At 36.8% G+C, this 12,154-nt stretch overlaps 1 protein-coding gene across 1 annotated transcript; it reads right to left on the reverse strand.

The window, feature by feature from the left end:
* Positions 1-961: 961 nt before the first annotated feature.
* Positions 962-3,953, reverse strand: LOC140609394 (olfactory receptor 2AJ1-like). The gene is made up of 2 exons (XM_072784739.1): positions 3,888-3,953; positions 962-1,924 (listed from the first exon to the last, which is right to left on the reverse strand). Exons 1-2 carry the CDS (start codon positions 3,951-3,953, stop codon positions 962-964), a joined length of 1,029 nt encoding a protein of 342 aa, XP_072640840.1.
* Positions 3,954-12,154: the final 8,201 nt, after the last annotated feature.

Consider the following 12,154-nt stretch of genomic DNA (forward strand, 5'->3'; position numbering starts at 1 on the left):
ATGCCCCCAGCTAACTCTGGAAAACTGTGTGGAGGTTCCTCAAAGAGTTAAAAACAGATCTGTCCTACGACCCAGCAATTGCACTTTTGGGGATTTACCCCAAAGATACAGATGCAGTGAAACGCTGGAACACCTGCACCCCAATGTTTATAGCAGCAATGTCCACAGTAGCCAAACTGTGGAAGGAGCCTTAGTGTCCGTCAAAAGATGGATGGATGAAGATGAGTTGTATGTATACAATGGAATATTACTCAGCCATTCAAAATGACAAATTCCCATCAATGTGGTTGGAATTGGAGGGTAGTATGCTGAGTGAAATAAGTCAATCAGAGAAGAACAAACATTATGTAGTCTCATTCATTTGGGGAATATAAAAATTAGTGAAAGGGAATAAAGGGAAAGGAGAGAAAATGAGTGAAAATATCAGTGAGGGTGAGAAAACTTGAGAGACACCTAACTCTGGGAAACAGACAAGGGGTAGTGGAAAGGGAGGTGAGTGGGGGGTTAGGGTGACTGGGTGATGGGCACTGAGGGGAGCACTTGGAGGAATGAGCACTGGGTGTTATGCTAAATGTTGGCAAATTGAACTACAATTTTAAAAAATTAAAAAAAAATAATAACACTCAAAAAAAATTCTTAATTCCCTCACTGTTCTTAGGAGCAGCTCATGCCTTCTTATTCATAAGTATGTTTAGCCAGAGGAGTACATATATATGAGCAAAAATGATGTCTGTTATTTATAAAAGCAGTGCATTTTCAGGATTTTTTTGTTGGAAGAATTAGACCTTTGGGTTGTGTTATAAGAACATCAAAATTTATTTTATATTTCATTTTATTTTTTATTTTCACACAATATGGGGATTGAAACAAAGGACCTCTCATATATCCATTATTCTCATAAAATATTTGTTAAGTATTAAAGGCTTTTAGAACAAATCAATGTTCAAATAAATGATTATAATTATGTATGGCAACCTAGCTGTCTTTTCATCTTTTTTAGGAGGATTCTACTGATGATTATACTCTTCAGAGCTGCTATGACATCCTTGTTTCTCAGGCTATAGATGAGGGGATTAAGCATAGGAGTAAGAATGGCATTAAACATAAAAAGGGACTGGTTTATTTTGGGAGTTTTAAAGGATCCTGGCCTCATATAGACTAATATGGCAGGGCCAAAGTAGAGACTGACCACACAGAGGTGGGAGAAGCATGTGGCCAAGGCCTTGTTTTTACCTTCAAGGGAGTTCATGCGGAGGACAGCAAGAAATATGTGGATGTAGGAAGCCAGGATGAGACTCAGAGGGATGAGGACCACCAGAAAGCTTGAGACCACCACTGACTTCACATAGGCTGAAATGTCCTCACAAGTGAGCTTAAGGAGTGCCATGACCTCACACAAGAAGTGTGGGATCTCTCGAGGATGACAGATGGCTAAGTGCATGACATAGGCTGTATGAACCAGGGAAGTTATTGCCCCTCCTGCCCAGGACCCAACAACCATCTGTTTACAGGTGGTATGGCTCATCAAGATTGAGTAACGTAGTGGATTGCAGATGGCAATGTAGCGGTCATAGGACATGAGAGTCAGTAGAAGGCACTCAGAAATTCCCAAGGTTAAGCTGAATAAAATCTGAGCTCCACAGCCAATCTGTGATATGGTCCTTTTCCCTGAGAAGAAGTTGGTGACCATTTTGGGGACTGTAGTTGAGATCAAGGCCACATCAATAAGGGAGAGCTGGCTGAGCAAGAAGTACATAGGAGAGTGGAGTCGAGAATCCAACCAGATGAGGAGAATGAGAACAGCATTGCCCATTACAGCCATAAGGTAAACCATAAGAATGAAGCAGATAAGGACCGCAAGGTGGCTAAACTCAGGCCAGAGCCCCAAGAGGATAAAATCTGTGGTGATGGTCTTATTGTTTCTCTCCATGGCTGAACATTATTGCCCAGAAAACAATGGTAAGAACACCATTCCATCTGATATGTTGCCGTGCATCTCATCTACTTTTCTTACTATCAGGACTCTTCTGAATATGTTCACGCTGATTGTGTTCCTTGTTGAGATCTCTTTAGTGTTATAAATAACTTATTGACATATAAAATTATATCTCATAAATTACTCAATAAACTACTATTCACATACTGTAGCTACTGTTACAAACTGTAGTCACTAATAGTAACCAAATAAGAACACAGATACATTTAAAGTTCTATCAACTAAAAGCTAATCAATTTGATGAAAATGTATCATGTGTATATTTTTAAGCACTTACAAATTCATCACCTTGAGGTTCTGTGCAGATATAACTTCAACAGGAGAGTTATGATCATTTTAAATTTTAAAAAATCAACACTTTCACTCAGTCCTAGGAGACTTTATAGCAAATGAAGATTCTCTTGAAGATGATAAGAGGCTTTGATAACCTGAGGACAGATAAGAATTTGCAGAATTGAGTGTTATTTGTGCTTGCCTTTTCTCTCTCACATAGAGAATTTGCCCATTTTCCCATGAGTCTTTCTTGCTCTAATCCCAACTCAAGTATCTCTTAAGTTAGGTAAACTAGAATTTCTAATAATAGCATCAGTATTTAAGAAGACTTCACAAATGTTGTTGTTTCTAGTTTCACAGAAGTTTCCCTACTCTGCATGCAGTTTATCTCATCAAAGTAATTCAAGCTATCAGCTGATGCTGTACAAAAGTAAGACAGAAGGTCATGATGGAGGAGACTGTTAAGGTCCATCTTTGAAGAAATTCTTTATTTTAAAATATAGAATATCTTGCTTAGCAAAGGTTTAGTTGGACTTATAAACTATAGAAGCAGATGCAGTGTTGTAGATCAGTTAAAAGCACAGCCTCCTGATGATCAGTACTAGAGTTTGAAGCTCTCTTCATCAAATCATCACATTTACCTGCATGATTGCCTTGGTGTAGTTGGATCATCTTTCTGTGTCTCTTATCTCTTTTCCTTGTAAAATTGAACTGAAGTATACCCACACCACAGGAGTGATATGCAGATTAAAATAATTAGGGAGCATAGAGATTCTAGAACGTTTTTTGGTCAACAGGGTTAAATGCCTATATTGGGCATAATTTGAAATTTACTTTGCATAAGTGGCAAAATCAATGCCTTAAGGTACCTAATCAGTCCCAAACATGTGCATGTTTTCATAATAAGTCAAAGCAATTCCTCTATTTCTTGCAGTTTTGCCTGTACCTGTAGGTGCAATTAAAATAATGTTAAGTACAGGGATTTATAGAAGGTGTATGAGTGTGATGGGGGAAGGTTGTGAATAATCCATAAGTTTGAGACAATTTTCCAAAAACTACTGAGTAGAGAAACAAGAACTCAGCTTTGATTTGATGGATAAGGTATATTGCCCATTTTCAAAGTTCCATCTCAAATGTTCTTTCTTCTGTGGTCCTGAGACATGGTATTTCTCTCACCTCCTATATTCTGTGGTCATCAATCTCTCATGTTGTATGTTGCATTCTGCCTTATTAATGGACAAATCTCCTTTTCTGAACCCTATAGTTTGGTAATATTTTTTTAATAAAATAATTTTTTATTGGTGTTCAATTTACCAACATACAGAATAACACCCAGTGCTCATCCCGTCAAGTGCCCCCCTCAGTGCCCATCACCCACTCACCCCCACCCCCTGCCCTCCTCCCCTTCCACCCCCCCCTAGTTCGTTTCGCAGAGTTAGGAGTCTTTATGTTCTGTCTCCCTTTCTGATATTTCCCACACATTTCTTCTCCCTTCCCTTATAATCCCTTTCACTATTATTTATATTCCAAATATATTATATTTGGTAATATTTTCAGAAGATGGGTTCTGTTTTTTTTTCTTTTCTCCTGCTTTTTAGATATTTTGAACACTCAAAACTGCCAAGGCCTGTACCTTGAGGATATAAATTGACAATAATTGTGTGACAATAAGCTTTGCTTGCATATTTTGCACTTTATAGCTTCTGAAAAGTTAATAATACAATATCAGATTTTCAGTTTCATAGGGCTTATGAAATAAAAAGTTGCAGTTAATTAAAGTTGCCTGATTAAATAATGCCTGTACACTTCTCCAGATGTAGTGAATCATATTTATTTATTTATTTATTTATTTATTTATTTATTTATTTATTTAGATTTTTATTTATTTATTCATGAAAGACAGAGACAGAGAGAGAGAGAGAGAATGACAGAGACACAGGCAGAGGGAGGAGCAAGCTCTATGCAGGGAACCCGATATGGGACTCAGTCCCAGGTCCCCAGGATCATGCTGAAGGTGGCACTAAGCCGGTGAGCCACCCAGGCTGCCCTTAAATGACATTTTAAATGTAGTTTTTATAATTAGACCAGGTAAAGGAATACATATGTAGTATTATATTATATAAACAAGGAAATGATACTCATTGAAATAAAGTGACTTGGCCAAGTTGATGTGTCATAGAGTAATTAATAGTTCACAGAATAAGTCAAGAAAGTTGAAATCCTATCAAGTATTTCTTTCAGTGATATCCAATACTGTATTGTGAACTATTTGCAAAACAATTAAAATGTTACATTTTTCCTTTTTTTTCAGCATACATCTGAGATTTTACATTCCTGAGTGTGTGTGCATATATATATACATATATACATATACATATATGCATATGTATATAAACACACTATTATATATAATAGTATATTATATGTAAATGTATACATTTCCATTATATGTAAATGCATTTATAATATATTAAATATATAATATTTCTGCTAGATTTAAATAATTTTTATGGTAAAGTAAGTGAATTTCAGATTTCTGTTTTGACAAATTGTAACTTAATCCCTCAATCTTTCCACAAATCATTTCACTGACTTACTATTATTCTTTCATTCTACACATTTCTGTTGAGTTCAGTGTCTGTGTTAGACAAACTGTAGTTTAGACTTTAAGGATTAAAAGATACGTGAACTTCACCTCTGACATCAGTAAGGTGAAGGAAACAGACCATTATTATAATGAAGTGTGATATTGGTTTTAAAGGAAATTGTTGACCACAGCTTTGTAGTACAACCTGAAATCTGGCATTGTGATGCCCCCAGATATGGTTTTCTTTTTTAAAATTCCCCTGGCTATTCGGGGTCTTTTCTGATTCCACACAAATCTTAAAATAATTTGTTCTAACTCTCTGAAGAAAGTCCATGGTATTTTGATAGGGATTGCATTAAACGTGTATATTGCCCTGGGTAACATTGACATTTTCACAATATTAATTCTGCCAATCCATGAGCATAGAATATTTTTCCATCTCTTTGTGTCTTCCTCAATTTCTTTCAGAAGTGTTCTATAGTTTTGAGGGTATAGATCCTTTACATCTTTGGTTAGGTTTATTCCTAGGTATCTTATGCTTTTGGGTGCAATTGTAAATGGGATTGACTCCTTAATTTCTCTTTCTTCAGTCTCATTGTTAGTGTGGTACTGGCACAAAAACAGACACATAGATCAGTGGAACAGAATAGAGAATCCAGAAGTGGACCCTGAACTTTATGGGCAACTAATATTCGATAAAGGAGGAAAGACTATCCATTGGAAGAAAGACAGTCTCTTCAATAAATGGTGCTGGGAAAATTGGACATATACATGCAGAAGAATGAAACTAGACCACTCTCTTTCACCATACACAAAGATAAACTCAAAATGGATGAAAGATCTAAATGTGAGACCAGATTCCATCAAAATCCTAGAGAAGAACACAGGCAACACCCTTTTTGAACTCGGCCACAGTAACTTCTTGCAAGATACATCCACGAAGGCAAAAGAAACAAAAGCAAAAATGAACTATTGGGACTTCATCAAGATAAGAAGCTTTTAAATAAGGGAAGGGAGAAGAAATGTGTGGGAAATATCAGAAAGGGAGACAGAACATAAAGACTGCTAACTCTGGGAAACGAACTAGGGGTGGTAGAAGGGGAGGAGGGCGGGGGGTGGGAGTGAATGGGTGACGGGCACTGGGTGTTATTCTGTATGTTAGTAAATTGAACACCAATAAAAAAAATAAATAAAAAAATAAAAATAAAAAAATAAAAAAAAAAAAAGATAAGAAGCTTTTGCACAGCAAAGGATACAGTCAACAAAACTCAAAGACAACCTACAGAATGGGAGAAGATATTTGCAAATAACATATCAGATAAAGGGCTAGTTTCCAAGATCTATAAAGAACTTATTAAACTCAACACCAAAGAAACAAACAATCCAATCATGAAATGGGCAAAAGACATGAACAGAAATCTCACAGAAGAAGACATAGACATGGCCAACATGCACATGAGAAAATGCTCTGCATCACTTGCCATCAGGGAAATACAAATCAAAACCACGATGAGATACCACCTCACACCAGTGAGAATGGGGAAAATTAACAAGGCAGGAAACAACAAATGTTGGAGAGGATGCGGAGAAAAGGGAACCCTCATACACTGTTGGTGGGAATGTGAACTGGTGCAGCCACTCTGGAAAACTGTGTGAAGGTTCCTCAAACAGTTAAAAATATACCCGCCCTACGACCCAGCAATTGCACTGTTGGGGATTTACCCCAAAGATACAAATGCAATGAAACGCCGGGACACCTGCACCCCGATGTTTATAGCAGCAATGGCCACGATAGCCAAACTGTGGAAGGAGCCTCGGTGTCCAACGAAAGATGAATGGATAAAGAAGATGTGGTTTATGTATACAATGGAATATTACTCAGCTATTAGAAATGACAAATACCCACCATTTGCTTCAACGTGGATAGAACTGGAGGGTATTATGCTGAGTGAAGTAAGCCAGTCGGAGAAGGACAAACATTATATGTTCTCATTCATTTGGGGAATATAAATAATAGTGAAAGGGAATATAAGGGAAGGGGGAAGAACTGTGTGGGAAATATCAGAAAGGGAGACAGAACGTAAAGACTGCTAACTCTGGGAAACGAACTAGGGGTGGTAGAAGGGGAGGAGGGCGGGGGGTGGGAGTGAATGGGTGATGGGCACTGGGGGTTATTCTGTATGTTAGTAAATTGAACACCAATAAAAAATAAATTAAAAAAATAAAGGAAATTGTTCAAACTTTACAAGGAAATAAGATGAAACTTTGTGCTGGAGATAATATTTAAATACATATTAAAATATGTATTTAAAATACATCTTACACATATAATACATCTTAAAATACATCTTACACACTTACATTTTAAAAAATACATCTTTAAAAATATGTAAGAATTTTCCCATTTAAGAGAGGGCATTCCAGATGTCAGGGACGGTATGCATAAAGAAGCAGAGAAACAGCAGAGAATAACATGGAAAGTTCTTCAGGGATATGGCTTAGACTTTCTGGATAAAAGCGAGAAGAAGTGAGATGTAATTTTAGAAGTGGCTTGCATATTTGCAAATGGGAAGGGGAACACTGGGAATTGACATAATCGTACTGGAGAGGAAATGCAGTGGAAAGATTAATGGCTTTAATAATATTTTATTAAGTCAAAATTTGGCCAAATTCTGGAAATTTGCAGATGCTTAATGCATGTTTTCTGAATGCTGGTTTTTCTAACTGTCAGGAACCCTGATCATGTGCTGTGCTTCTTGTAAAGATTCTCAGCACTCTCTGTGGACATGTCATAATAAGACAGCCTACCTAGTTTGTCACAAAGTTGTATAAACAATAGCTCATATAACATATAACTTGGACAACAAACAAACATTTAGTTGTTGCCTGGATCTTAGAACTATTGTACTCTGTGTGTGGGAGACCTGTATGTAACACTTTTGCCATTTTCACCATGCAGACTGGTCTGTAGGGATCATAGGGGGTATATGGAGTTCAAGAACCCAACCCTCTTCATTGATGATGGTGTATATGAACTAGGAGATCAATGCATTCTGTCTTATACCATAGTTATTTTCCTGACTTAACCAAAATTATGAACAGGACTATCATCTCTTCTACTTGAATCCTTTTTAAGATGATTTCCTTGGCCTATTTCTTATACTCAACATTCTCAGGTTTTCTGATATTTTCAAGTATGTTCCCAGTAATTGATCTTCTGTACATGTTGTTCTAATATTTAACCTGTTTGGGTGATGGAGCAGCTACATTTTTTAGCAGAAGAAAAAGCTTAAGGAAAAAGGAAGGATATCTAATGCTGGAATGACAAACATCATCAGAACAATGGGGGAAATATAGGGGTCTTCTTGGTCTCTCCCAAGTCAAGCTACATGTAAGTACCTGCTCACTCCTCCTTCCAAGAGTGATACCATATGGTGTCCATTTCTCTGCACTGTCCCCACATTGCTTTCTTAGTTTTTACCAATCCTCTTTTATCCACTTAAGTTTCCACCTTATTTTTAAAATTGTTTTTAAATTCAATTAGCCAACATATACTACATTGTTAGTTTCAGATGTAAAGTTCAGTAATTTATGAGTTGTCTATAACACCCAGTGCTCACCACATCATGTGCCCTCCTTAATACCCATCACCCAGTTACCGCATCCCCTCACCCACCTCACCTCTATCACCCCTCAGTTTGTTTCTTTTATCACTTTCATCCACGTTGTTATATTTCCTTCTAATCCAAAGATTTACTCTCTGCAAAGCTTTTATTTCTTATTATTGTCCACTCTCTTACTTATAGGGATGGTGTAGTTCAGTCAAACAAGAATGTCAACACTTATTCCTGAGATAGATTTTAATCAAACAATTCCTATTTACAGAAAACTATAAAATACTGATGAATGAAATTGAAGTTGGCACGAAGAAATTGAAAGGCATTCAATGCTCATGGATTTGAACAAAAACATCATAAAATGCCTATGCTACTCAAAGCATTCTATGCATTTAATGCAATTCCTATCAAAATACCACTAGCACTTTTCACAGAGCTAGAACAAACAATGCTAACATATGTGTGGAATCACACACACACACACACACACACACACAAAATAGCCCAAGCAATATTGAAAAAGAAAAGCAAAGCTGGAGGCACTATAATTCCAGACTTCAACTTATATTACAAAGCTGTAGTGATCAAAACAGCATTGTATTGGCACCAGAAGAGACAAATAGATCAATAGAACAGGATATAATACACAGAAGGGAACCCACAACTCTCTAGTCAATTATTCTTCAACACATTATGAAAAAAATACCCAATAGGAAAAACATGGTTTGGGGAACACTGATCAGTGTCATGTAAAAGAATGAAGGTGAAGTACTTTTTTATGCCATACACAAAAATAAATTCAAAATGGATGAAAGACCTAAATGTGAGGCATAAAACCATACAAATCCTAGAAGAGAACATAGGAAGTAACCTCTTTGATATTTGCCATGGAAATTTCTTACTAGATATGTCTCCTCAGGTAAGAGAAACCAAAACAAAAATAAACTATTCAGACTACAATAAAATAAAAAAAGTTTCTGCACAGTGAAGAAAACAATCAACAAAACTAAAAGGCAATATATAGAATAGAAGAGAATATTAGCAAATTACATATATGATAAAGGGTTAGTATAAAAATATATAAATAACTGATAAAATTAAACACCCCAAAACTGAGTAATCCAATTTAAAAATGGGCTGAAGATATGAATAGACATTTTTTTTTCCAAAGAAGACATACTGATTGCCAACAGACACACAAAGAGATGCTAAGCATCAGGGATCATCAGGGAAAAATAAGTCAAAATTGCCATGCAATATTACATCACACCTATCATAATGTCTAAAATCAATAACACAAGAAACAATAGGCATTGGCAAGGATGTGAAGAAAGGGAACCATTTTGCACTGTTGGTGAGGAAGCAAACTGATGAAGCCACTGTGGAAAATGGTATGGAGGTTTCTCAAAAAGTTAAAAATAGAACAGCCATATAATACACCAATTGGAGTTCTAGATATTTACCCAAAGAATATAAAATACTAACTCAAAGGGATACATGAACCCTGATGTTTATAGCCAGATTTTTGAAACAGCCCAAGTGTCAATCAACTGATTAATGAATAAATATGTAATGCACACACACATACACACACATACTCAGCCATATGTGAATATTACTCAGCTATAAAAATAATGAAATCTTGCCTTTTCCAAGGACATAGATGGAGCTAGAGAAAACTATGATAAGTGAAATAAGTCAGAGAGAGGCAAGTACCATATGATTTCACTCATATGTGGAATTTAAGAAATAAATGAATAAAGGAAAAATAGAGAAAGAGAGGTGAACCAATAAGCAGATTCAGCTATACAAAACAAACTGATGTCTACCAAAGGGGAGGTGGGTGGGGGCATGGGTTAAATAGGTGATGGGTATTAAAGAGTGCAATTGTTGTGATGAGCACTGAGTGTTTTATGTAAGTGTTGAATCACTATATTGCACACCTGAAACTAATAATGTATGTTAACTAACTGAACTTTAAATAAAAATTTTAAAACAAACAAAAGAATAATTAATTAATATGAATAATTGTACCCCTATTTTGCCAATAAGAACAGTGAAGCTGAGAGAGTTGGGTAACTTTTTGAAGGCAGAGGGACCATAAGGTAACCTTGGCAGTCTGATTCTGCCAAGAATAGCCTGCCCTTGATGTACCAATGTTTCTCAATGTTATCTGCTTATCAGAATCAAAGAAGACTTCTATAAGAAATACAGATTTCTGGGGCACTTGGTGGCTTAGTTGTTTTAGAGTCTGTCTTTGGCTCAGTTCATTATCTCTTGGTCCTGGGATCAAGCCTGGCTTCTGTTTCCCTGCTCAGCAGGGAGTCTGCTTCTCCCACTCTGTCTGTCTCTTCCCCTGCTCATGGGCATTCTTTTTGAAATACATAGTAAATCATAAAAATATAAAAAAAAAATAAAAACAGATTTGTGAACCACAACCAAAACCTACTGGAATGGGGCCTGGAATATTAACAGGAGCTTCAGCTGAGTCTTAAAAAGCAGAAGAGTAGAAATTCTTTAGAAAACCAAAATGTTTCAGTGGCATGTAACACACATATGTTCTCAGAAAATATATTTACATCTTCACTTACCACAATCCCTGTATTGTATCTGTGCTCTCTTCTAAGTGCTTGTCCCTTTCTTTGAGAGGGTCAGACCAATGAAGCAGGTAAAATTAAGCACATTAGTGTTGTGCCATCTGTCGTGGAATAAACAAACAATATGGCTTGGCAACTTTTGGCCCAGCTGGCAATGAAGAGGTGTTTGCGGTGTCCAACAACCCTCAAGAGATATCTCCAATGGTTGTAACCCTCCTCAGGGAACCAGCAGAATAGAAAGGGATTGGAAACTTCGCACCCTGAATGGCTGGTTGGATGTCCAATTCTTACCTCTTTGGAGATCAGCTTTGCCTCTATTGAGCTTCAAAGTAGTTAGTCCTGATAGCCCTGAGACAGGGGTTTCATCCATGAAAACAATTCCATCTCTACCTCTTATGTCAAAACAGCTCACTGATCAGGGAAATAATTGTCTGTTACTTCCCCTCAGCCCAGATGAGAGACAGAAAATAAATCAAATCAAATCATGGCCCTGTTGAGGTGCTTGGGTGGCTCAGTCGGTTAAGCATCTGCCTTCTGCTCAGATCATGATCCCAGAGTCCTGGGATCCAGTGCCACATCAGGTTCCCTGCTCAGCAGGGAGTCTGCTTATCCCTCTGCCCTTCCCCTCTACTTGGGATCTCTCTCTCTCTCTCTCTCTCTCTCTCTCTCTCTCTCTCTCCCTCATGCTCTCTCTCTCAACTAAATAAAATCTTAAAAGAAATCATAGCCCTATCCATGATGGCTTTGAATTTAGCATGGCTTTCCACATGTTTTCGTCAGAAAAGAGCAGTTAGAGTAGATAGTATAAATTCAAAGGAACTGTCTGGTGTGGTGATTCTTATATAACTATGTATATACAAATTACCTTTTTAAAAAATATTGGATCATATTATGATTATCCACTTTGATTTATGTTTTAATATTAATGTATTTTATAGTTATACATGAGCATCTTTATTTTTATTTTTTAATCTAAATTTAATTTGCCAACATATAGTATAACACCCAGTACTCACCTCGTCATGTGCCCTCCTCAGTGCCCAATCACCCAATTACCCATCCTGCCACTGACCTCTCCTCTAAC

The sequence above is a fragment of the Canis lupus genome, chromosome 18, assembly GCF_048164855.1.
Source record: "Canis lupus baileyi chromosome 18, mCanLup2.hap1, whole genome shotgun sequence".
NCBI lineage: Eukaryota > Metazoa > Chordata > Mammalia > Carnivora > Canidae > Canis > Canis lupus.